At 44.9% G+C, this 26,251-nt stretch overlaps 1 protein-coding gene across 1 annotated transcript in view; it reads right to left on the reverse strand.

Moving 5' to 3' along the window:
- LOC308285651 (glypican-1-like) overlaps positions 1 to 25,764 on the reverse strand; it is a gene marked incomplete at both ends in the record, with an annotated part of 185,147 nt that extends 159,383 nt beyond the window's left edge. Inside the window, one exon of the mRNA XM_080726484.1 lies at positions 25,605 to 25,764. Within this exon, the coding sequence (XP_080582610.1) occupies positions 25,605 to 25,764 (160 nt within the window). The remainder of the gene's footprint in view (positions 1 to 25,604) is intronic.
- Positions 25,765 to 26,251: the final 487 nt, after the last annotated feature.

Here is a 26,251-nt window from a genome sequence, read left to right on the forward strand (position 1 = left end):
AAATTTCATTTTTGGTTTACAGTATTATGTACCAATGTTCAATTCCAAAAAACACGACTAACCATCAAGTTAGACCAAGGGTCTTCAACATTTTCAGGCCAAGGACCCCTTAGTTGAGAGAGAGAGATGAAGCAGGGAACCCCTCAACCGTTTCATTGTTTGACAGCATGATCATCAGTGTATTTTGGATTCATGTCAATGTGCGTTTTCAGATATTTAACCACTTGAACCGTCGATACTTAATACACTTGAACTTTTACTCTGTACTTAGGCTGCTCTTTTCCCCCTCTACACCAAAGCTCTTTGCTGAAAATAGCCGATCTACAAGCTCACAGCGCCTCGCAGCGCAAGGCGTTGTGAGCTTGTAGATCTGCTATTTTTGGCTAAAGTTCTCAGAATATGGACGCTAGGGTTCAAGAGGTTAATATAAAAAAGGAGAAAAAAAAAACTTTCTATCACTCAAAGATTTGGAGGACCCCCTGTAGTAACTCTGAGGACCCCCTAGGGTGTCCCAGACCCCCTGTTGAAGACCCCTGAGTTAGACAATTCCAAAAAGACAATTAACCACCGACTAAAACTTCATAACCGTTGGGTTTACAAGCCAAAATGAGTCAAATGAGTCTGAGAATTTGTACATTTCCAATGGAAACGATATTGGCCCAGGAACTAAACGCTGCCTCAGCGTTTACAAACTGCGCCGGGGCTTGCGGGGGAGGAGGCGATGGAGAAGGGAGGGCGGGGTGGTGGTGTTATGCGGGGCGAGATACCCCAAAAAAACAGCCTATATCGCAAAGCCGGAGGATTAATTTTGGTTCTCTGCTCGCTCGCTGCACCGCAGCAGAGTGTTCTCTCTGTACTTCATTTTAACCCATTTAGAACGGGTACACATTTTGTGTTTCATTATTTTATGCTTTAACTGTTGAAAAATAGCAGATACACAAGCTCACAGCGCGGCACCGAGTGCCGCGCTGCGAGCTTGTAGATCTGCTATTTTTGAAAAATCGTGAAAATTCGAATTTTGACCCGATTCTATAAGTGTCTTTTGAATCCTTCTAAGATTTTTTTTTAAAACCCATGTTTCAATGACAGCAATCTGGCCGGCCATCGTCAAAGAAAAGGTCCTTTTCACTTAACTGGAGCTCAGTTAGTCTGTTCTTGAGAGACTACTGTGTCAGTGGTTCTCAAACCTTTTCATGTGAAGGACCCCCAAAATGATATTTATTTGGCCACGGACCCCCATCTCAAAATATCTAGTTCCAGGGACCCCCCAGAAGCAAAATTTGAGTTACAAACGTTCACTTTGAAAATACTTATATTCAAAGATTTGCACACATTTTCACGACTTTTTCAAAAATAGCAGATCTACAAGCTCGCAGCGCGGCACTCGGTGCCGCGCTGTGAGCTTGTATATCTGCTATTTTTCAATAGTCAAAGCAGTCAATAATTCTAGGGTTAGAGTTAGGCCTAAATGGGTTAATAACGACGACCCCCCCTCGGCAGAGCCCAAGCGGAGGGAAGCACGGGTAGGAACGGCCCCCCAGGCATCCGGAGAGGGAAGCACACACAGATTCCTCTTTAATTACATTCAAACTCGGAGCGCAAGAAGAAAGGTGAAAGTTAGACGGGGAACCCCTGGGAAGTATTTTTTTTCCCGTCTACTTTTTTATTTTATTTTTTTAAGAAAGCTGGAAAGGACGCCCCCTGTCTGTTTCACAGAGCAGTGTTTCTCAACCTTTTTTCTGCATGGGCACACTTTTCATGTCCCAAGAATCCATGGTGGGCACACCAACATAATACGGAGGTGTAAATATCGTCACTGTCGGGAAGAAACCTTGTATCTCCAAGTTTCAAATGTGTACGTTTCTTCGCAAAGTAAAGCCCTGCTTCATCACACAAGGCTGTCGCACAACAATAGTGAAAACAGCAGATCTACAAGCACACAACGCCTCGCACCGCAAGGCGCTGTGTGCTTGTAGATCGGCTGTTTTCACTACTGTTGTTTAAAATTATAAATACAATACTGGCTTTCAAGCAGTTTCAAGGGGCACACTTGACCCTTCTCAGGGGCACACCAAAGGTCCTATCAGTTCTCTATGACATAGAGAACTGATAGATCCAGCATAATATCAAGGATATTGGCTTTAAAGGTGATATGCACTTGTTAAACTATAGGACATTATATGGATCATGGAATCCACATACAGCAGAATTGTTTTTATTAAAACTACCATTCAAATCATAGTGTTTTGCCAATTATTTGGGGGCACACTTGCAATATCCACGCGGTCCGCCAGTGGTCTCTAGGCCCACAGGTTGAGAATCACTGGACTATTTGGACCATCACTGGACGTTTTGCCTCCAAACTTGGGCAACGTTTCAGCGTGATCACAGCCGCATTGATTTCCATTAAGAAACAAATTAAATATTTCAAAGCGTATAAAACATCAAACATGAAATTATTTGGCCGTACTTCTGTGGCCTACTGGCAATGTACACAAGAACTTCTGCACAGATCCATCCAGTGGCTTGAGAGATTAGTGCCTGACTGACGCGTGCGTGCACACACACACACACACACACACACACACACACACACACACAGACACACACACACACACACACACACACACACACACACACACACACACACACACACACACACACACACACACACAAAGTGTAGCCTCTGGCAGAGCCATGCCATAAAAATTCCCAAAGCCTTTAAGCAAGCGAGGTGAAACTCAAACTTGACGTTTCAATCTCAGTTCCATCGGCGGGTCATACCAGGTGATACCTGGTGACCAAATTCTGGGCCCTGGGTACCTGAAAAATAGCAGATATACAAGCTCACTGTGAGCGGGTATATCTGCTATTTTTGAAAAATCGTGAAAGGTCTTTGAATATTTCAAATCCTTCTAAGGTTTTTTTTTTTTTTTTTTTTAACCTATGTTTCTATGTCAGTGGTGCTCAAACATTTTCATGTGAAGGACCCCCAAAATGATATGTATTTGGCCACGGACCCCCATCTCAAAATATTTAGTTCCAGGGACCCCCCAGAAGCAGAATTTGAGTACAAATGTTTGCTTAAAAAATACATATTCAAAGATTTGCAAACATCGGGTTTGCACTCGGTGCCACGCTGTGAGCTTGTATATCTGCTATTTTCCAATAGCTAAAGTATTAAATAATTGTAGGCCCCTCCACCTTGGGCCCTAGTAACTCAATCCCACTTTCCCCCCCTTGTGATGCCCCTGATGGTGACTTCCAAGTTTAGGCAGTGTCATCATTGGGAGCAGCATATGGCCATACTCCAGACAGAATGAACTGAGGAAAGACTGGTTAAATTCAAACGCCTTTATTAATCCCATTAGGGGCAATCAGTTCTGAGCAGCTTGCTTGTACACAGAGAAACACGGAAGAGAGAGAAGGGTTGAAGTTATTTGCCTTAGGGGCTTAATGTCCCCCCTGGACAAGCGACAGGTAAAAAGAGAGAGAAAGAGAGAGAGACAGAGATAGAAAGAGAAAGAGAGAGACAGAGATAGAAAGAGAAAGAGAGAGAAAGGAAAAAGAGAAGGGAAGATAACGTGAATTGATGTGAGATTGCGTCTTGGTTTATTTGGGGTCCACAGAGACTTGTGAATGGCGAGTTTAACAAGGAAAATTACGACAAAAATAAAAATTCACGAGCTATGGGCAAAACTGGGCGAATTAAAGAGTCAAACAGCGCGTGCTGCCAGTTTGCGGAACGACGTCTCGGGGTCGAGGGAGAGACAGACAGCGGTGCGAGCCGGAGACCTTGTTCCCTTGACTTTAACCCGTTTAGAACGGGTACACATTATTGTGTATCATTATTGTATGCTTTAACTATTGAAAAATAGCAGATATACAAGCTCACAGCGCGGCACCGAGTGCCGCGCTGCGAGCTCGTAGATCTGCTATTTTTGAAAAGTCGTGAACATTAGAATGTTGACCCGATTCTATAAGTGTCTTTTGAATCCTTCTAATTCTAGGCCTAAATGGGTTAATTGCAGCAGCGTATAGCATCCCGTTAGGAAAGATTACGCAGGATAATGGGAGCGCCTCGGGGGGAATGCTTCGCGAGTGGCTGGAGACATGGGAGGTATTCGCCGGAGACTGTGGGGGGGGGGGGGGGGGGGATTTCAAGCCACGTACTCGGAATGCCTGCGATATTGGCCTCAATTACGCACGCGCGCGCGCGCACGCACGCACGCACGCACACACACACACACACACACGCGCACACGCACACACGCACACACACACACGCACACACACAGATGCATCTGCCCTATCAGAGGACGTCGGCAGTCGAGTGCCGTTAATAGGAAGTTGGTGCCAAAACAAGGGCCCCTGGTGAGCGTGGAAGAACAGAAATGATTGTTTATTGAACAGAGGTGTGTGCGGCGTAGTGGGCGGCCTGCCAGCGGAGTTTGTACATTGTATTGTGCATGTTGTGGCAGGGATACACACGTTTTGGGGACTCGGTGACACTGGTGACACAAAACCCTAGGGATGATGCCTATCTCTCCAGTCCATCAGCTCGCCTCCCGTTTTTTTCTCTCTCTCTTTTAGGCTTGGGATCCCAGGAGCTGATTCAATCAGAGGATATCCTTCTGGGTTTGTCTGTGTGTGTGCGTGCGTACGCGCGTGTGTGCGTGCATGCGTGCGTGTGTGTGTGTGTGTGTGTGTGTGTGTGTGTGTGTGTGCGCGCGTGTTTGTGTGTTTTCAATGTAAGACCAAGGATATAGTTACAGTCCCTGTGCGACAGTGTGTGTTTGCCTGTGTGTGTGTGTGAGTGTGTGTGAGTGGGCGTGCGTGCGTGCGTGCGTGCGTCCATCCCTGCGGGCTTGCAGGGAGCATTGCCATAGAGCCTCAAGATGCCCCTCAGGGGATTCATCGTACACCAGCTATAGCGAACAGCCTCCCTAGAGTTATACTTACTCGCAAGCCGCCGGGTATTGCACTACCGAAAATAGCAGAGGTACTATCTTTGGTGTGCACGACACCTCCTGCGCGCAATGTAGTATAAACCTGGCCTCGTATATCCAGAGGTGCAGGCAGCAGGTTTGTCATCGTGTGTGTATAGATCTAGCACGCTTCGGTGTGTGTGTGTATTTGTGTGTGTGTGCAACCTGTGCATGGTAGGGCGGTAGCCTATCGCGGCGTGTAGAATTCATAGCGGGGGCCTGCACACGGTTATGGCGGCGTGCATGTCGGCGTGGACCTGTGCCATCTGCCAGGCAGTGGGGGGGCGGCGGCGAGCAGAGCACTGAGCACTGCTTTATAATCCATCCAGAACTGGAATTTTATGCTTTTAGCTATTGAAAAATAGCAGATGTACAAGCTCACAGCGCGGCACCGAGTGCCGCGCTGCGAGCTTGTAGATCTGCTATTTTTTAAGTCGTGAAAATGTGTGCAAATCTTTCAATATATGTATTTTTAAAGCAAACATGTGTAACAAAGATTTTGCGTCTGGGGGAGTCCCTGGAACCAAATATTTTGAGATGGGGGGTCCGTGGCCAAATACATGTCATTTTGGGGGTCCTTGACATGAAAAGGTTTGAGCACCACTGACGGAGAAACATACGTTTTTCAGAAACTTGATTAGGATTTAGGAGACACGTATAGGATTGTGTCAAAAAATATTCAAAGACCTGAATATTTTTGTTGTTCGCGCTCTTTCAAAAAATAGCAGATCTACAAGCTCGCAGCGCGGCACTCGGTGCCGCGCTGTGAGCTTGTATATCTGCTATTTTTCAGCAGTTAAAGCATAAAACAACGGTTAAAGTCACAGTGCGTTCCCGGTCTTTCCGGGATAATGCAAGAGAACAGCCACACGGGGAGCTAATACTGATTCCCTGTCACTTCAAATACTCACCTTGTCTACAGACGCCACCTCTAGAGGTGACATGATCCACAACAGCTGGGACTGCCTGCAGTGCCTCGTGCACACACACACACACACGCACGCACGCACGCACGCACGCACGCACGCACGCACGCACGCACACAGTGGTGGGAAGTAACTAAGTACATTTACTTAAGTACCATTAACTGAGGACGATTTTGAGATATTAATGTACTTTATTTGAGTATTTACAAATCTCCAGTACTTTTACTTCCACTCCACTACATCCGAGAGACAAATACTGTACTTCTACTCCACTACATTTACCGGTATTTGAAAACTTTATTACTAGTTACTTTGTACAAGGTCTTGATCATTTTTACAAAAAATACATTAACCACTTCAGCCCTATATACATTTCGGCCATTTGAAAATAGACGATCTACAAGCTCACAGTGGGTCGCATCACGATGCATTGTGAACTTGTAGATCGGCTGTTTTCAAATGATTTCTATACATTTGAGAACTTGAAATGGGACATTCTGCATAATGTGTACTTTTACTTTTGGTACTTTTACTCAAGTAAATTCCAGACTTTTACTTGTAACAGAGTATTTCTACACTGCAGTATTGATACTTTTACTCAAGTAAAAAAAAAGCTTTTCCTCCACTGCACAACCACCCACGAGAGCACACACACACACACGCACGCACACTCAGTCACTCACACACACGTGTGCACACACACTCACACATGCCAGCCACACATCACACACAGTGACAGCAGGGCTGGAGAGGAAGATGGTTTATGTCATCCCTGCTACTGCCTTTAGAAGTCACATCTGTGACACACACACAGTCACACGCGCACACACACGGACACGTGCCAAAGTAGATCTGAGTGGAGTGGTGCTGTGATGGGGGAATAATTCTAGGTTTGACAGAACCAATTCCTCGAGACAAAAGATGAGCTTCAGAGAGCCACACTGTAGCCCTGGAAGGGGCATGCGCTTGTGCACGGGCACGCACACACACACACACACACCAGCAACTGTTTCAACCCCTTGTGGAGAGAAAGGCAACTAGCTACACTATAATACGTTTGTGTGTGTGTGTATACATGTGTGTGCATGTGCGTGCGCGCGTGTGTTTCTGCATCGAGTAATTTCGATACATGTACAGTATGAAAACTCTTTCACCCCTTTCAATTGTATATAATTCATTTTGATTGAATTATATTGATTGTATTGTATTGTGTACACTTCTGCTTTGGCAATGTAAACGTATGTTTTCTCATGCCAATAAAGCCCTTTGAATTGAAGTGTGTGCGTGTGTGTGTGTGTGTGTGTGTGTGTGCACCCGCGGGTGTGTGCGTGTACATGTGTGTGCGTGCGTGCGAGACAGACAGACAGAGGGATAACAGGGGATGAAGTCTGATGTGGTGATCAGAGAAGAGACAGGAAACCTTTGCTCCACAATAAAAATCCTCACGTGCATCTTACAGCTGCACTCCGTAAGATTTATGTCCTATACCCGGACTGGGACTCTAACCCACGACTCCAACCCTGTGTGAGCACTGAAATGTGCCGAGGTAAGACGGAAACTCCCTTTGGGGTCACTTACTACTACTACCATGTCAACCACTAGTGGTGCTTGCCGACCACAGGGTCTAAATGTCTGAATATGTCATTGTCGGGGAGAAACCTTGTACTGTAGGTCCAAAACCTTCCCTTCTTTCGTTATTTTAAAAACGGTTTCAAATAGTGAAAACAGCCGATCTACAAGCACACGTTGTGTGCTTGTAGATCTGCTGTTTTCACTAGTCTTGTGCGACAGTCTTGTGTGATGAAGCAGGGCTTTACTTTATAAAAAAAACTTACAAATTTGACGAATAGATGAGGAGCGAGGCCACTAGAGCCACCAAAGATGGTTCAGTTATAATTGTTATCAACATACTCAACCATACGGATTGGTTCAAATAAAATGTTATTCAATCAAATACATATTTATGGATTGCAGGCTGCAGCTTTAATTCTTAAGGTCGTTGCACGGCAGGCGTTCTTTTTCATGTAATTCATTTATTATTTTCTTCTAATTGTTGTTTGTGTCATGAGTACATGTTTGAACGTTGAATATTTCATTAGACAGAAATGTAGAACAGCACGTACAGCTAAAAGAAAAAAAAGTAGTACAGCACAAGTAAAGTCAAAAAGAAGTCTAAAAGAAGCACCCCAAAAAAGTCCTTCTGGCCTTGTTTCCATTGGAAACATCCACACAGAAAGTTAAGATCACGTGGCCATGATAACACAAAGCCATTTTTATTTGGAACAAGGTCGACTTTTCACAGTGAAGAAAGGCATCAACCTGTATGAACAAACTACCGTATGTGAAAAGTTTTGATACAAAATACTTAATTGATTGATTTTCAAAAATGTTTCTGCATTGCGCCACCCAAATTGGCCCGTGCAGTTAGCAACCTTCCAAGACAAGATGGCATTTACATCAATCCTAATCCTCGCTCCCGGTCCACTGTTGCAGACTGTGGATAGAATATGTTACTTTTCCTAAACTGTAGAACAGTGGCGTCAGTTCAGAAAAAGCTAAGGTATGACAACATGACTGGTGTCTTGACTGGTGCAAGACACCAGTCATGTTGCCATACCTTATCAACAGGCATGATTCATTTATTTTGAGAAGTACATTTTCTTTTTTTCCACCCGTTTCAACGGTTCCTTGGGCTGGATATGGCAGCCTGCAACGGTTGTTCAAGACGTGCAGCTAAACTTGGCATGTTAGTAAACGTGCCACAATTAACAATAACTAGCCCTTACACGTTCAAAGATATGAGCTCCAAAATGATGTGCAGTGTGTGGGTTATGGGATGTGCACTGTGCATACAGTATATGAGGGATGGAAAGTAACTGTAACTGGTGCTTGCATGATAATATGTAGGAGCATCAATGTAAGAAATACCCGTTTCGTTTAATGGCTACCCCCCCTAGTTATGTTAGGTGTGTTCATATGCTAATTGTGATGCGATTTCAGATCAATTGCTCCAGCCACTGAGGAGAAACGCTGTGACAGACAGACAGACATTCGCAAAATTATAGTATAGATGCATTGCACCTGTGCAGCTGACCTGCGGAACCTGGGAATATACCATGTTGTCAAGATGGGGAGAATACAAGTGTGGAGAATATAGTTATAATACCTTGTTGAAGTGACCATTTTGTAAAATGTTGCATTTGTAGTTATTTTACTGTATTTTAACAACATAATAACCAGCACAGAGAGACATTCATGTCTTTATATTTAAAAGTAACTTTTAGTTCCCCCCCCTGGACCCAGGGTATGGCAGCTGCATACCCCTGCCATACCCAATTGACGCCCCTGCTGTAGAACTGGAAAGAAGCGAGGACAAAATGGGGGAAATGTTTCTCAGGCCTTACGATGCCTCAATGCCAGACACAAAGCCTGGCGAAATTGCTTGATTGCTTTCAAAGTCTTGTGCTTTGGACCATCAACAGGCGGTGAGAGCATCCTATTTATCGAAGGCTTTGTCTCCCATATGCTCCTGTTCACACAGTGCCGCTCCAGAGCTAGCGACTAACTCGACATGTCTGGACAGATTCGGCCCCACGTCTGAATTTCCACTTTGCTAACAATTCCCGGCTATAACAACTCTTAAAAACTCGGGGCACGCAGAAAAAAGGAGAGGTTGTAATGGATCTTATTTTATTCTCTGTACTCCCTTCGTCGTAATGTTCCTCTCTCTCTCTCTCTCTTGCGCTTCCGAGCATTTCGACCATCACGGGGTCTGGCAGGGTCCAAAGACCAGTCAGCAGTACTCAGTACTCTCCATCATCTCCTTCCTCTCTCTCTCTCTCTCTCTCTCTCTCTCTCTCTCTCTCTCTCTGTGTCTCTTTCTCTCTCTCTCTCTGGTGAACATCAAAGTCAGTGTGGTCCGTTTCAAGCTCTCTGCAGCCCATTACGGCTTAATGCTTCAAGAGGCTTCTCATACTGACTTCAGCACTTTAACAAGTCCAGCACGTTCAGTTGGTAGGCAAAACACGAGTACACACAGACGCACTCGCATCCGCACATAAAATACGCAGCATGCATTGCACACACATGTGTGTGTGTGTGTGTGTGTGTGTGTGTGTGTGTGACACAAGAAACGGACCGTCGGGAGGGAGACAGCTATGGTGGCTTTCAACTGTCGTGGATTTATAAGCCTGGCAGACAGCGAGACAGAAATAACTGTTGCTTTTATCCGTGAGTGTGTGTGTGTGTGTGGGGGCAGCACCAGATGAATAGGGCCGTCAGTCACTCGTGGGCGCATATGCCGACATTAACCTTCAAATGAGCCTGGCCTCCGCTTATCTCTGCGTCAGGTAATGGCAGCCATTCACTCTCGCCAGCAGCGGGAGCCTTTTTTCTATTGCTCCTCAAGAGAGGTGGACTATACTGTTGTTAGCGCTGTATGGAGAGCTGGGCACGGCACTAGAGCCTGACCCATAACACATTTGTGCAATGGTGGGGAAAAGTACTCACAGTTTTTACTTTAGTATCAACCAGTAAGACTCCCTAATCGGGAGATAAGCGACCAACGGTCGCTTATCTCCTTAAGCCCTATATACCTCCACCTCTCACGTCATACGGGTAGCCATAGTTACACCTGGAATGTTGAATCCCCATATATGGAGATAACCTACGCATCACACAAAGTCTGACCTCACCAGCCCATACTTGGGCATGGACGACTTATATCTCCATATACGGAGATGGCCATATATGGAGATACGATGACATCACAGAGTCCACAGCTGATGATGTGGCGTGATGTCATACAATACACAAACAAGCCCTATATAAAGGGGCAATTCTCACCAGGGAAGAGAGCATTGCCTGGAATGTTGAATCTCCATATATGGAGATAACCTACGCATCACACAAAGTCTGACCTCACCAGCCCATACTTGGGCATGGACGACTTATATCTCCATATACGGAGATGGCCATATATGGAGATACGATGACATCACAGAGTCCACAGCTGATGATGTGGCGTGATGTCATACAATAAACAAACAAGCCCTATATACTGATGCGATACGATGACATCACAGAGTCCACAGCTGATGATGTGGCGTGATGTCATACAATAAACAAACAAGCCCTATATACTGATGCGGAGATATGAGCAGGGCAAAGGTGTGACGTGTGACGTGTGACCGACCGACCGACCGACCGACGGACGGACGGCCGGTGGAGGTTTTCATAGTAAACTGCTCCCTGACGGTCGCAATAATGCAATAAAGAAATACTCTGATAGAGTGGAAGTCCGGAATTCGATATTTAACTGTAAAAGTACAAAAGGTATCAAAATATAATACAAATGATGCAGAATGTCCCATTTCAAGTTTTCAAATGTATAAAGATCATTTGAAAATCGCATAATGAGCTTGTAGATCGGCTATCGAAATGCATATAGAGCTGAAGTGATTAATGTATGTTTGTCACAATAGTCAATCTACAAAGTACTTTACTTGAGTAAATAGGAATTACTTAAGTACAAATAACTAAAAATGTTACTTAAGCACAGTACTTAAATAAATGTACTTAGTTACTTTACACCACTGCATTTTTGTGTCCAACGATACCGATATTCTGACCCAATATTTTGTCAAAAGGTGAAACGATTTGATCACTTCTAACTCGATTTGATACGCTTCTATTTGGGAACATTTATATCACTGGAGTTCGGGCTGCTGCGCCACGCCTACGATGCACGGTCGATCCGACCGATATGCCCATATATGGGACATCTCTGTATCTGTCAGTCCTTGTTGGTAGGTAGGTACTTTATTTATCCTGAGGGGAAATTAAGGTGTATACCTATATATGGAGATCCCTTTTGTCGTCAGTATATGCCCATATATGGGCATGGCTCCTTTTGTGCCCCTATATGGAGTTGCCCGATTTGTCTGCCTGATTTCTTATGCCCTGAAAAGAACCAATCTACAAGCTCACAAACTGTCGCATTGCGACGTATTATGAGCTTCTAGATCAGCTGTTTTCGGAACATTTTTGAAACGTTTTGAAAACCTCTTTCTCCCATAATGACATGCCCAAAAATAGGGACGGCGGGTTCAAATAAAGTGGGACACACACAGGTTGCAAAATCGGCCTGTACTGATGTCATCCAAAAAGTAAAATAACGGCTGAAACATCATCTGCCAAGCGGACAGATCAGTCTGGCGGCTCTGGCTCTTCACAGGACACTGTGAGCTGGGATAAAACGGTCTACAGCGTCGAGGACTGCCCAGAATAGTAGTGACCACACAGCAAGAACAACAACGCTAGGGCTTAGCTCAAAACACATGGTAATTACAGCTGCAGTGTATCGTTGCTGCCCGGCAGAAACCTCCTATGTCCTCCTATATTTCAACCTTTTGTGTCGTAAATCGACACCCTGCAGTACTTGATCACACCACAGTGTCACACGAAAGCATCAACAGTAGTAGATCGTCAAACTCAAAGCGTGTCGCTTCGCGACCGCGTTTCAAGTTTGTCACTCTGCTACTTTAGCTATTTTTGAATATCGTCAATGTCGGGCGGAAACCTTGTATTTCCGAAACCTTCCCTTTTTTATGAAAATAGCCGATCTACAAGCACACAACGCCTCGCATTGCGGCGACCTGGCGTTTCCCTAGGAACCTATAAGCACAACGATGGGGGCCAATGGTGGCCAACGCTGTCTTCACTTGGACCGAGCGGAGGTGCCAAAAGTTGGGGGGCAAAGATTTACTATTCTTTCCATAACGGCACATAACTCAGTAACAGCGCTGAGTCGGCTCATGCGACCATCGCAACGCTTGGTGGCTCATGGTCGCCTGAGACGGTGCGCCTCCGTCGTCATCACCGAAAAACAAGCGATCCTTTCCCTTGCAGCCCCCATGCCCCCCACCGGCGCGCTTAGGGTCATTGGGAAAAACGTGGATGCCGTATTGCGAGGCACCGTGTGCTTGTAGATCGGCTATTTTCTCTACTTTTGTGCGACACTTTTGCATGATGAAGTAGGGCTTTCATTTACGAAAAAAAAACATACAAATTTGAAACTTGGAGATACAAGGTTTCTGCCCGACAGTGACGACATGATTGCTGAAAAGTAACAGTTTTGGACATATGAGGTTTGCCGACGGAGAATACGCCCAGGAGGGTGCGGGCTCGTCCATTTGCGTGCAACAGGATCCCACCCGCCTCGGCCTTAAAGGAGCAGTTCACCCCCAAAATGACTTTTTTTTCCTATTCATTACACATGCCATGGAGGCTTGATTTCAACAATATGTTTAGTTTTGTGTTGCATTCCTAAGACAATAATCTCAGTACAATAAATGTACCCCCATCCTTGATGGGGACCCAAATGCAAATGGGGGTAAATTGGGGAATCAATGGGGGTAAATTTGCTATAATCATTTTTTTGTCTAAGGCAGTGGTTCTCAAAGTGGATTCCAGTGACTCTTTGGGCTCCTTTAACGGTTGCTAAATTGACCCATACAAGTGTGTAACTCTGACAGTGTACATATGGAACCAAATGGAACCAAATGTCAGAGTTATGGGGAGACCTTAAATTTGAAAGTTTGAGAAACACTGGTCTAAGGAATGCGACAAATACAAAAACATATTATTGAACTCAAGTCGAGTAATCAATAGGAAAAAAGTCATTTTGGGGGTGAACTACTCCTTTAAAGTTATACCATGTAACTTTTTTTATAAAACAAATCTTAAAATTGTCCTAACTGTTAAATCGCTAAAGTTTTAGAACCCCCACTCCGTTATTTTCAGCTTCTAAAGCCTTCTCTTTATATGTTTTCTATGATCCCTACCGGGGACCGGTTTTCGCGGCAAAATTGCGTCATCACACTACCGGCCAATCACAGCGAGGGTTATACACTGCCGGCCAATCACAGCGCATCTTGGAGTGGGGTCGCTAGGGCGGCCATATTTGTAGTCTCCCGTGTGTCTCTATACTCGGGTGCACGGTGAAGCATGGGTGAAGGAGTGTATCTCCGGAATGGCTGAACGCACAGCAACCAGGGACCCCTCAAAAGATAGATCTCGGCGAGGTGGAGGCAGACGCGGGGGTGTGAGAACCGAAAAACGGCCGAAAGACGCGGACGCGACCGAGGTTTGCTATAGAGCTACTGACCACAAGTTGAGCAACTTACACAGTATAGCTTTAAGACAGACAGGGGGGTTATCTATTTCTGACCCCCCCACCCCGTGGTGTATGTTTTGCAGGGGGGAATGGTTTTTGCTGTGTTGTTGCAGGTTTGGCTCAGATGGCCGGCGGGGAAATGTGCTGGCACTGGTTCTTACCATCTGTGTTTAACCTCAGTCTGCCGCGAGGAGCGGCGGGGGTCGCGGACACACGAGCAGCCATTATCATACCATTAGCCTCAGTCAAGGAGGTGACATTGAGCCACCCAGGAGAGATTATCTACAGTGCATGCATGCGTCTAGAGCTGCATGCACGGGGCCAGCATAGGTGAGCTGTCAATATGTCTGTGTGTCTGTGTGTGTGTGTGTGTGTGTGTGTGTGTGTGTGTGTGTGTGTGTGTGTGTGTGTGTGTGTGTGTGTGTGTGTGTGTGTGTGTGTGTGTGTGTCAAATCGAACACAACCACCTTGAAGACTAATAATCATTGTTTACTGCAGGGGTCTTCAACGTTTTCAGGCCAAGGACCCCTTAGTCGAGAGAGAGATGAAGCAGGGACCCCCACAACCCATATAGATTACATATAGTTTCATCGTAAGACACCACAATCATCAGTGTATCTTGGATTCATGTCAATTTGTGTTTTCAGATATTTAACCGTCAATACATAATAAACTTGACCTTTCACTCTGTACTTAGTCTACTCTCTTTCTCCTCGGCACCAAACGTCTTTGCCGAAAATAGCCGATCTACAAGCCGATCTACAACGCCTCGCAGCACGAGGCGTTGTAGATCTGCTATTTTTTTGGCTGTATTTTTGGCTGTAGATCTGCTATTTTTGGCTAAAGTTCTCAGAATATGGACGCTAGGGTTCAAGTGGTTAATATAAAAAAGGAGGAAAATTCACACAAAGATTTGGAGGACCCCCTGTAGTAACTCTGAGGACCCCCTAGCGGTCCCGGACCCCCTGTTGAAGACCCTTGGTTTACTGCTTGCCTGTAACCTTGATACATGAAAACCGTTTCACTCCTTCTCACTTGTACATATTTTGTTTTGATCATATTGTATTGTATTGTGTACACTTCTGCTTTTCTCATGCCAATAAAGCCCTTTGAATTGAATTGAAGTGTGTGTCTGTATGTGAGTGTGTGTGTATGTACGTGTGCTCTATGCTGTGCATGCCACCCATTACACGTGCTTATCAAGGGTCAGTATTTACCTACAGTACATCTGTAATAAAACCTTGAACACATGCATGCAACCCATCACCAATTACACTTGAACACGCACACACACACACACACACACACACACACACACACACACACACACACACACACACACACACACACACACACACACACACACACACACACACACCACACCAAATGTTAAAGCTATGCAACGCTGCCATTAGCACAAATCAGAACATGCACATAATAACCCGTACTTCGCATTCAGGCCGCTTGCTTGCTTGAGAAATGTTCCCATAGTCTTCAGTGTGGCACCGATCAGCCCATGTTTCCAGCCACAGGGCAGTCTTTAGCTGACAACGGTTCCTAGCAGGCCTAAAACCCCGTAGCGGCAAACCCACTGTATCATTAGCCAAACACTGGTTGGAGATGACACTTCAGTGAGAGAGAGAGAGAGAGAGAGAGAGAGAGAGAGAGAGAGAGAGAGAAGGGGCGTCGCACCAAATTCTGGGCCTGGGTACAATAATTCACTGTGGGCCACCCCATGAATGTTCTTCATAGGGGGAGGGGGTTTAACACATTTAGACTGGGAACGCATTACTACGCATTATTTCTGTTGAAAAATAGCAGATATACAAGCTCGCAGCGCGGCACCGCCGCGCTGCGAGCTTGGACATTTGTGCAAGTCTTTGAATATTTTTTTACCCGATTCTATAAATGTCTTCTAAATCCTCCTAAGGTTTTAAAAAAAAAACATGTTTCTATGTCAGTGGTGCTCAAACCTTTTCATGTGAAGGACCCCCAAAATCATTTGAATTTGGCCACGGGCCCTCATCTCAAAATATTTGAGACCAAATGTTCGCTTAAAAATACATTATATTCAAAGACTTTTCAAAAATAGCAGATCTACAAGCTCGCAGCGCGGCACTCGGTGCCGCGCTGTGAGCTTCTATATCTGCTATTTTTCACTAGCTAAAGTATAAAATAGTTAAGGCCCCTCCACTTTGGGCCCTAGTAACTCAGTCCCACTCCCCCCCCCCCCCCCATTGTGACACCCCAGAGAGAGACTCATGGACCTTGCCTACAGTATAGCAACCAGCAATCAACAACAACACAGATACCGCATGGGAAAGGCAATGTGATTTACCAAAGTGTTACCAGGCGCGGCACAGAGAGCTCCCCGGTATGGGCTTGTCTTGTGGTTGCACAGTAACTTCACACTGCGCATACAAACCTCATTCACAGATAGTTACTCTATCAAACACGGGCCCAGTATCTCTTCTCTAATCTCTCTCTCTCTCTCTCGCTCTACAGTATGTTTGGGAGATCATCATCAGAGAGATAGATGAAGAATGTCATCCCCCCTCAAAGACAAACAGATCGTTAAGTCATCATGGCTGTAATGACGGGGTGGGACAGGGAGGGGGCAGCGCTGGGGGAGGAGACGGATGAGGCGCGCGGAAATCAATCACCGCGTCGCGGTAAACACACTGACGAAAAGATGCCGCGGCCCAAAAAAATGATCACATCTCGCCGGGGCCAAAAGCAAAGAAGGGGCCATTACTGCTCGCTCCGAGAGCATCAATCAGCTCGCGATCACTTGATTACTGACACGCACACTCGTTATTTTCTGTTCTATCGATACGGTTCCCGTGTTCTGGTAAACACTGTCTCAACACGCTGTGACAACTAGATGCTTCGTCTTCGGCCTCAGCGGCTGTCCCCCCCCCTCCCTTGTTAGCCTTTCCTCCTCCGGGGTAAATGATCCAGTAAAAAAAAGAGGACGGGTTCGGACGCAAGCGGTACAGCTGGGATTGTTTCATTCATCTCTCAATAACAATTGTCAAATAAAGGCAAGGTGAAATGACGACAGGGGGGAGAGAGAAAGAGAGAGAGAGAGAGAGAGAGAGAGAGCAGAGAGAGACTGCATGTGTGCATGCATGTCCCTGGCATGTGTCCAATATGGAGCAATCGAAGCAATTGCTCCACTACAAAACATAGACACATGGTGAAATACACATGATCAAAGCCACGGTAAGAAATAATCACCACTAAACAGGTTTTCTGACTGTGTGTGTGTGTGTGTGTGTGTGTGTGTGTGCGTGCGTGCGTGCGTGTGTGTGTGTTATACTGCATTACTGGGACCACTACAGACAATTGCAAATTAATATTCTAAGTGATATTAAAATCCAGGAACATTGGCGTGTCCAGGCGGTGGCATGGGTGGGGTGGCACAGGGACCACCCCTGGAATCACATGGCCACCCCAGGTGCCACCCTACGACACACATTTTGGGATACGGAAAAATCAACAGTGCTCTGAGAGCAGACTGACCACTGTGACTGACCACTCCTCGGACTGACCACACTGGAAACTGAACGCCTGGTTTCCGAGCATCTTGAATATTTCTGTCAACAATGATGACCGCATGGTCGGACAAAGTCATCGCAAAATTGCGATGGTTGTTTGTGGCCTCTCCTCTACGCTGCAGGACCAGAGAACCCAATGCGTACTGTATATCATCATTGTCGGGCATACGTTTTTTTTTGTTTTTTTTTTCGCAAAGTAAAGCAGACTTGTCAACTCTCCTGGATTTCCCAGGAGTCTCCTGGATTTTGAACCCCTCTCCTGGGAGTCTCCTGGATTGGCAAATCTCCTGGATTTCTCCTGGATTTGGTATCAAACTCCCGAAATTCACCAGAACACAGGAAATGACATCTACTATGTAAAAAAAAATCTGGGGGAGGACCCCCAGACCCCCCGCTTTAGGGGTGGGGGCAATGCATGCAAGAGAGATCATAAAGATGCCCTTTGCTTCTGTCATCAAATCTGTACACCAACATTTGGCATTTTAAGGCTGAAATTGTAGCCATGCTAGTAAAGCAAGCCTGATAAAAGTATCAAACATGCACAAAATTCACCAGAACACAGGAGATTAAATCTACTATGTTAAAAATGTTCTGGGGGAGGACGCGCTTTAGGGGTGGGGGCAATGCATGCAAGATCATATAGATATTCACTTAAGTAATGACTTACAGATGAGACGTCATTATTAAAGATGTCTTACTTTGCTTCTGTCATCAGATTTGTACACCTACATTTGGCATATTAGGCTGAAAGTGTACACAACATGCTAGTAAAGCAAGCCTGATAAATGTATCAAACATGCACAAAATTCAACAGAACACAGGAAAATATATCTATTAATAAGTGTTGGGGAGAGGACCCCCCAGACCCCGGTTGGGGAGTTCCGCGCACCCCCCGAAAATAAATCTCCTGGATTCTGACTGTCCAATGTTGACAACCCTGAAGTAAAGCCATGCTTCATCATTCAAGACTGCCGCACAAAACTAGTGAAAATAGCAGATCTAGATCGTCTATTTTCACTACTTTAAATCAATTTTAAAATGAGAAATACAAAACAGTTTTGGAGATACAAGGTTTCCACCCAACAACGACAATAAAACAAAGTTTTAATCATGTTTACAGTACACATGGCATAAATTAACAGTCAATCAATGCATTTCAAAAGACAACATTTGAAAATTACTTCTAAATTAACACTTATGTTGCAATGATTTTTTCTCTTCAATGTCTCGCGTTGCCATGGTTACCATAGACTTCCATGTAATTGTGCAATTGTGTAAAAAGTGCACACCCATGCCTAGAACCACGTTGTATGCTGCTACTACTCTAATGCGTTGCCATTTTTAGGTTTAGTCACCTTTTATATTAAACTTTAAATACAGGAATGTAAGACACTGTAATGTTATTAATTAAAGTAGGGTATATACTGTATGGGTAGAGAATACAAAAAAAGTAATGCCATTTGATGTGTGTGCTCGTGCACGAATGCGCATGCATGCATGAACAAGTCTGCGTGTGGGCAGCTGGGCGTGCTGCACTAGGTCGAGCCTCAGTCAAAAACAGTCTGGACACGCCACTGTCCAGGAATTCACATTAGAGACACTGTCAATTATTATCCCATGAACAAATTTCCCACAAATCCGCCCAACCAAATACTCTGGCTTTGACCCAGTCTTGTTTTTCTTCTTTTTTTTTTACCCCCAAAGGGAAAACACAACAAAAGTGCATCAAGTGCAGGGCTGTCACAATTATTACATAATCGTCTAATCGCAATTATTTGACATAATCGCAATTATTTGACATAATCGCGATTATTTTTCATAATCGTCATAATCGTTTCCATGTTGAAAAATGTTCAGATATCTTTTTTTTTTTTGTAAAATGTTTTGGAAATAGCCGAGCTGGTAGATCGGCTATTTCCACTATCAATGTTCTTTTTTAATTATAAAGTTGTCAAATATGTCAGTAATTTCTTTGTGTATTTTGGTTATGTGTCATATCTGCCATGTGCAACTTCAAAGCCTAAAAGCCAAACAGTAATGTAATTGTCAACGACAAAAACACAATTAAATCGTTAATCGCAATTATTTGAGTGACGATTAATCGTCATGTAAACTGTCATAATCGTGACAGCCTTAATCAAGTGCATTCGATGTGCTATGAACTGTATAGCTGTGTCATAGCTTTAACTGCACGAACCCCTTGCATCCATATTCTGGGTATGTCAGACAGAATAGTCAAACGAATAGGCAAAATCAGCAGATGTGTCAAATTGCGGCGCCGTGTGAGCTTGTATATCTGTGATGTTTGACAGAGACTTGGTGTAGACTAGAGGGTACCATAGAGGGGACCAAGTATAGACCCCTGGCCTGAGGCTCAACCAGTATAGGATTTAAGTGGTTAAAAACAAGGGCTCTAGAACCTGTTGTCAGTGGTGGAAAAATTACTTGAATGTTGTACTTGGGTAAAAGTATCGATACTGCAATGTAGAAATATTCTGTTACAAGTAAAAGCCTGGAATTCAACATTTACCTGAGTAAAAGTACAACAATATTGGCATCAAAATGTACTTAAAATACCAAAAGTAAAAGTACTCATTAGGCAGAGTGACCCTTATCAAGTTTTCAAATGTTTAAAAATCTTTTGAAAATAGCCAAAATGGCCAAAATGTATAGGATTGAAGTGGTTAATGCATGTTAAAATGAAATGTAGTGGAATAAAAGTACAATATTTGGATCCAAGATGTAGTGGAGTAGAGGCAAAATTAGGGTTTAGGACGGTGTCTTGGACAGGCCTGGAATCATACCTGCGACAACCAGGGGCTCTGGTTCCCCAGGCAGGCTCGCTAACCACTCAGCTATGGCCTTCCCAGTTTCACACCACTGCCCGTTGTAGAAATTTGGATGCAGCCGCTGCCCCGCTCTCCCACACACACACACACACAGTATGCATGTGGAAGGAAGGGGGTCAGTGCTGTGCATGACCTTCAGTTGGGCCCAGCCAATACATTAAAGCTGATGAAGAGCTGGCGTCTCACAGAGGGAAATGTCCCCCTCCACACAAATGTCACAGAATCATCCTCGCCGTTCAGGTGGCTCATCATTTGGAGCAATAAATTAAGCGCTTAATATTTTACTGAGGTGTTTAACATGCCAGACTGCGGCGTATGAGCGGTTATTTATGTCCAAGAGCCTAAGCGACATGGGAGAAAGAAATATTACCAATACAGTAGCATAGTGTAGAATGGTCTCCTCTCCTCTCTACTCCGTTCTGCACCAGATGTGGTGGGGCTCTGACCGCCTAGCCGTTGGTCTTTCTGCAGGGACGTGCTGGCCATTAGGAAAAGCAGGACAACTCCCGAACGGCCGGTTCATTCCCGGCCGGTCCAGGCCGGCCATTAGGGGGAAAAAAAATAAATGTCGGCCTTCGTTCCATTCTCGTATCTCCAAGTTTCAAATTTGTAGATTTTTTCGCAAAGCAAAGCCCTGCTTCATCATACAAGGCCGCGGTGCGAGGCGTTGTGTGCTTGTAGATCGGCTGTTTTCACTCGTTTAAATCATTTTTAAAATGATAAATACAAAACAAACGGTTTTGGACATACAAGGTTTCCACCCGACAACGACGAAATATAACTCATGTAATTGGCCCACTGGCTTGTCACTTGTCATGATCTGAAATGGCAAATCTTTGAGTAGCAGCAGCACTATAGAGAGAGATCGGATCTCTCTCTCTATAGCGCGCAATGAGGGCCTCTCCAACTCTTTTTTCCCGGGCTGAATCAGGGGCCCAGCATGTCCCTGTATTTCTGTCCATCTGCCCACCACTTTGGTCCCAAACAAAACATCTCAAAAACGAATACCAGAACGCTCGCCCCCAAAACACAGTCTATCCGGCGGGAACGGAAGAGCGGTCTCTGCCTGTTATTCCTAAGCGTAACCTCGCTAAACTATGCCTAAGTGGTTTAAACCTAACCTTATTCCTAACCTTAACCTCAGTAAACCAGTGCCAAAACCTAACCCTATTCCTAATCTTAACCTCAGCAAAACTATGGCTAACCCTGAAGTTATTTCTAACCTTATCCTCAGTAAAACAAATACAAGAATGCAAGAACCGCCCTGAACCTCAAAAACTAGTCGCAAGATTGTCATGGAATATGCTGTGCACGTTCGAGCTCCCTGGAGGATGACCACGATGCAGATTTAGGTAAGGCCGTGGCTTTTCCCTCTAGTGCCACCCATAGGCACTTGCACGTTCACTTGCTCACTCGCCATCTCAAAATATAATGGTTTGATTGCCATGTCACTTGCTGAGTGCTTTCACACTCCCCAGAGGATGAACACTAAACATTTGGGTGACCCCATCATGTGGCCTCTGGCAAAAACGTCAACTTGAACTTTGCTCCTAAGATATCTCATAATAAATCAGTGGTTTTCAACCCTTTTCGTATCAAGGTTGATTATTTATTCGACATTTGAGCCACGGACCACAGGCAAATAACAGGCAAACGTTGATCAAAACAAACAATTCTTTAATTAAGTAATGCAGATGTTTAACAATTAACTCTTGAGCGTGAAATGAAACGGGTCCATTTGGTTTCATTTTACAGTCTCAAGAGATAAAGATCTATATAAGGTTCCATTTTAGCTGGGGTTGAGAGAGCCACTGTCATGGTCAGACTGCAGAAAGAACCCTACTGATTTTGGTAACCCCTTGACCCTTCTATCTCATTTTATAATTTAGTGTTCAGTCACTGCGTTGCAGAGCTCTATAAACAACGATATCAGGGACGTTTAGACCATTAGTCTTGTATTACATTACTTGTACTTTCAGGCCCGTCATTGATTGCCGGTCCCGCGTGTCACGCAAATTGCAGTCGCACATTGTTCATTGTCTTGTAAATCGTTTTTTTGTCCCATGTTTCATGTTCTTGCACGTCGTTGACCCAAACAAATTCCTGTGTGTTTTTCTGTTTACGGGCAACAAAGTGGTTCTTTGAGAGGGGTTTTTTGCACCTTTCTTTTTTTTCCTTCCACATTCTTTCTGTCTCTCTTATCTCCCTTTGACCCTCCCTGCCTCTTCCTGTCATCACTTATACCTGCGTCGCTCATCCCTTCTCTTGATTTTCTTTCATTTCTCCATCTGTCTCCCCGTCTTGTCTAGGGATAGGACGATACGCGATATTATCGTTTATGGCGATAAAAAAACACTCGCGATAATCGTATCGTGGAGATTTAATTCATCGTGATATCGTCCTGTCATGCACTGGGATCAATTCACCTTTTATTTGCCGAGCTGCATATCCGGTACCACTTAAAACCCACTAAAGTTGGTAAAAGGTACTTATAATATATGTACTTGATACAGTCTTTTTTCCCCCACCTTTACTAAATCTCTTTGCCAAAGAATAGCCGATCTACAAGCTCACAACGTGTCGCGTTGCGATGCGTTGTGAGCTTGTAGATCTGCTGTTTTTTGGCAAATGTTCCGCCACATGAAAATGGATTTTGATTACAGCGATAATATCGTAAATCGGGATTTCTTTTGTCACAATAATCGTGATATGAAAATGTTCATATCGTCCCATCCCTAGTCTTGTCTGTCTCCGGCTCTCTCTCTTTCTAACAGGCATTGGCAAGCATTGACCTGAGACACGAGTGCACTGCATGCCATTGATTGAAACGGGAGGAATAGCTGGTGTCACGACAGAGACAGATCTGTTCCTCCACGCTTTATGGATTACAGACGTTTGGAAGAAAAGAGGGGTTGTCGAAGGGGACCCGCGCTGGCGCTAATTCTGTCAATTGATTTATACTGTATGGTTAATCAACTTGATTAGGAGTGTCCCATTACTTCAAGGGCCCTCGCCGGCTTATGATGTATGGCGTAGTGACACTAGCTAACAGTTTCATCACATTACTGTCCCACCCTCGAATCATATACGCTCGCTCATTTCCTATCGGTGTAATCGCTGGAAGGATCTGTGTCTTTGCGCTGGAAGTCACTCTGAGGGGGATTCCCCTTTGGGTTGGCGATAGATGTTTAGATTCCACTGCAGGAGGCCCTGGTTTGAATCCAAGTGGTTACACATGCATGGGTGGTTGTTAAGCATGCTGGGAACCGCAGATTTTTTTTTTAACTCAATTAGATCAGGTGAATACCACTTAGTTTTGGCCTTTAAAAAGCATCAAATGAATTATAACATATCCAATGGCCTGGGAATAGAGGAGTTTAGCCTGCCCTTTCACCTTGTAGATCTGCTATTTTCACTAGCTTTGTGCCAGCGGTCTTGTATGATGAAGCACGGCTTTACTTAACAAAAGATTTATAAATGTGAAACTTGGAGATAAGAGGTTTCTGCCCGACAGTGATGATATGTACGTATATTCTTTCTATTAATGAGTTTTGTTTCCACGATGACTCATATTTGAAGAATGTTGCTAACGTTCTCTATATAGGCTGGCATACAGTACATACAGTATACGTATAGGAATAACATTATGCAGTCTTAAATGGACCGTTATTTCCCTTTCAGCATGTGTCCAGGCCAGTGGTTCTGTGAATATGCATGGTCATGGTCTCACTCCTTGTTAACGTATGTACTATACTGTAACAGTAGACCTGCAAGTAAGTGAGTGTGTGTGTGTGTGTGTGTGTGTGTGTGTGTGTGTGTGTGTGTGTGTGTGTGTGTGTGTGTGTGTGTGTGTGTGTGAGAGAGAGAGAGAGAGAGCGAGAGAGAGAGAGAGAGAGAGAGAGAGAGAGAGAGAGAGAGAGAGAGAGAGAGAGAGAGAAGGGGGTGTTGGGGGCATGTGTGTATGGTCTGTGTATGTACATGTGCGAGGCTGCGCACGGAATTCCAGGGAAGGCACATATGTAATCATCTGAACTGCAGACTGGCTTGTGACTGCTTCTATGAAAAGCCCCCAGTGACATCAGACCATGGCACAGTATGCAACATCATATTTGCACGGTTAGGCCGCGTGGTCAAGTGACCGCCAGATAATTTCCAAGGGTCGAGCCTTGGAAATAACAGACATTTAGAGGAAAAAAGAAGGAGGGGAAAAAAACAGGAAAGGAAGGCGGCAGCTTATACAGTAGGACATCCAGGAAAAAACAAGGAATGGCCCAGTAGTAGACTGTACATTCAAGCAGGGTTTTTAAAGACAAACTGTTTGATATGCACAAAAGCTCTGATAGGCTATAAAACGTCTATGTCAACATATAGACTACTACACAACAGTTCACATGAGCTCTTGTGAGGAAAGTTGATACTAAGGAAATACAGCCCACCACTCAAAGAGCAAATCAAATTAAATGTTTAATGAAAACTACAAACGTGGGTATTTCCCTGTTAAACTTGAGTCTACACTACAGCATTGGTTCTCAAAGTGGGGTTCGAGACCCCCAGGGGTCCTTGAGGGAGTTCCAGGGGCCCCCTGGCTATAAATGATAGGAACCAATGGACCCTTAAGTGAAGGCTAACTCAGAGAGTGTACAAATGGGTACATTTGTAATCTCTCTGAGTTAAATTAACATTGATTTTACAATATACTGTAGCCTAAATTGGGGTCTCGGAAATAGAAATGCCATTGGGGGTCCGTAGCCTATAATGCATGTCAAACTGGGGGTTCTTAAAATTAAAATGGTTGGGAATCACTGCACAAATATTCTCTTATGGGGGTCCCTGATTCCCTGGCATATCTTTTCAAATGGGGTCCGCGGGCTAATAAGTGTCAATTTGGGGGTCCTTGACATGAAAAAGTTTGAGAAGCAATGTGGTCTACAGGAAAGAAACCCATTGTCCCATCTGGGATCCAATCAAAGATGCCACTGCAGGTGCAACGTTGGGTACACGAACGCCGATTCGACCCAGCAGCAGGGAAAGAGCGGAGTGCGCACTGCATGCGCGACAGACGCGCACCGTAAAAACCAACAACATCCAGCCTGAGATTTGCTTACCTGATATCTCGGTCTGAGGGACACCTTCTAGTGGGAATCCTTTGCCGTTGTAAAACTGCCTGATATCCGAACAGCTCCGCGCTTTGCTCGTCCCTTTGTCGCCGTTAGCCGGCGCCGTCAGCGCGCACAGTACCAGAGCCGCAACGAGCAGGGCATCCATCCCAAGACAGCCGCGGTGGAGCTACTTTAAACCAGCCAAGTAGAACTGCAAATCCCGTAACGTGAAGTATCCCGCTGCGCTGTCCCTTCAGTAGCCCGGATAGCACTGATGATGATGATGTTGTTGTTGCTGCTGCTGCACGTTAACTATCCTTGTGTCGGACGGTTCCCTTCTTGGTCGGCGTGGTGTCCGCGCACAAAGTGTCAGTCAGCCCCACACACACACACACACACACACACACACACACACACACACACACACAGACAGCACTGCTCCCGTTTATTCCGAGCGCAGCAGCAGCGGCGTTGAATTGTGTCCCAAATAACTGTGGGCTCTGAGCGCGCCGGGCCGGGGCTATAATAAAAGGTGGTGGTGGTGGTCGTGGTCCCGACTTCCAGTTTCCACCGTTGAGGGTTGTAATTGAATGGCTTTACCTACGGGAAAAGCAACAGAGAAAAAGGAGATATGGGTTACAACATTGACCAAA

The sequence above is a fragment of the Nannobrachium achirus genome (genome assembly GCF_963921795.1).
Source record: "Nannobrachium achirus genome assembly, chromosome: 5".
Taxonomy (NCBI): Eukaryota; Metazoa; Chordata; class Actinopteri; order Myctophiformes; family Myctophidae; genus Nannobrachium; species Nannobrachium achirus.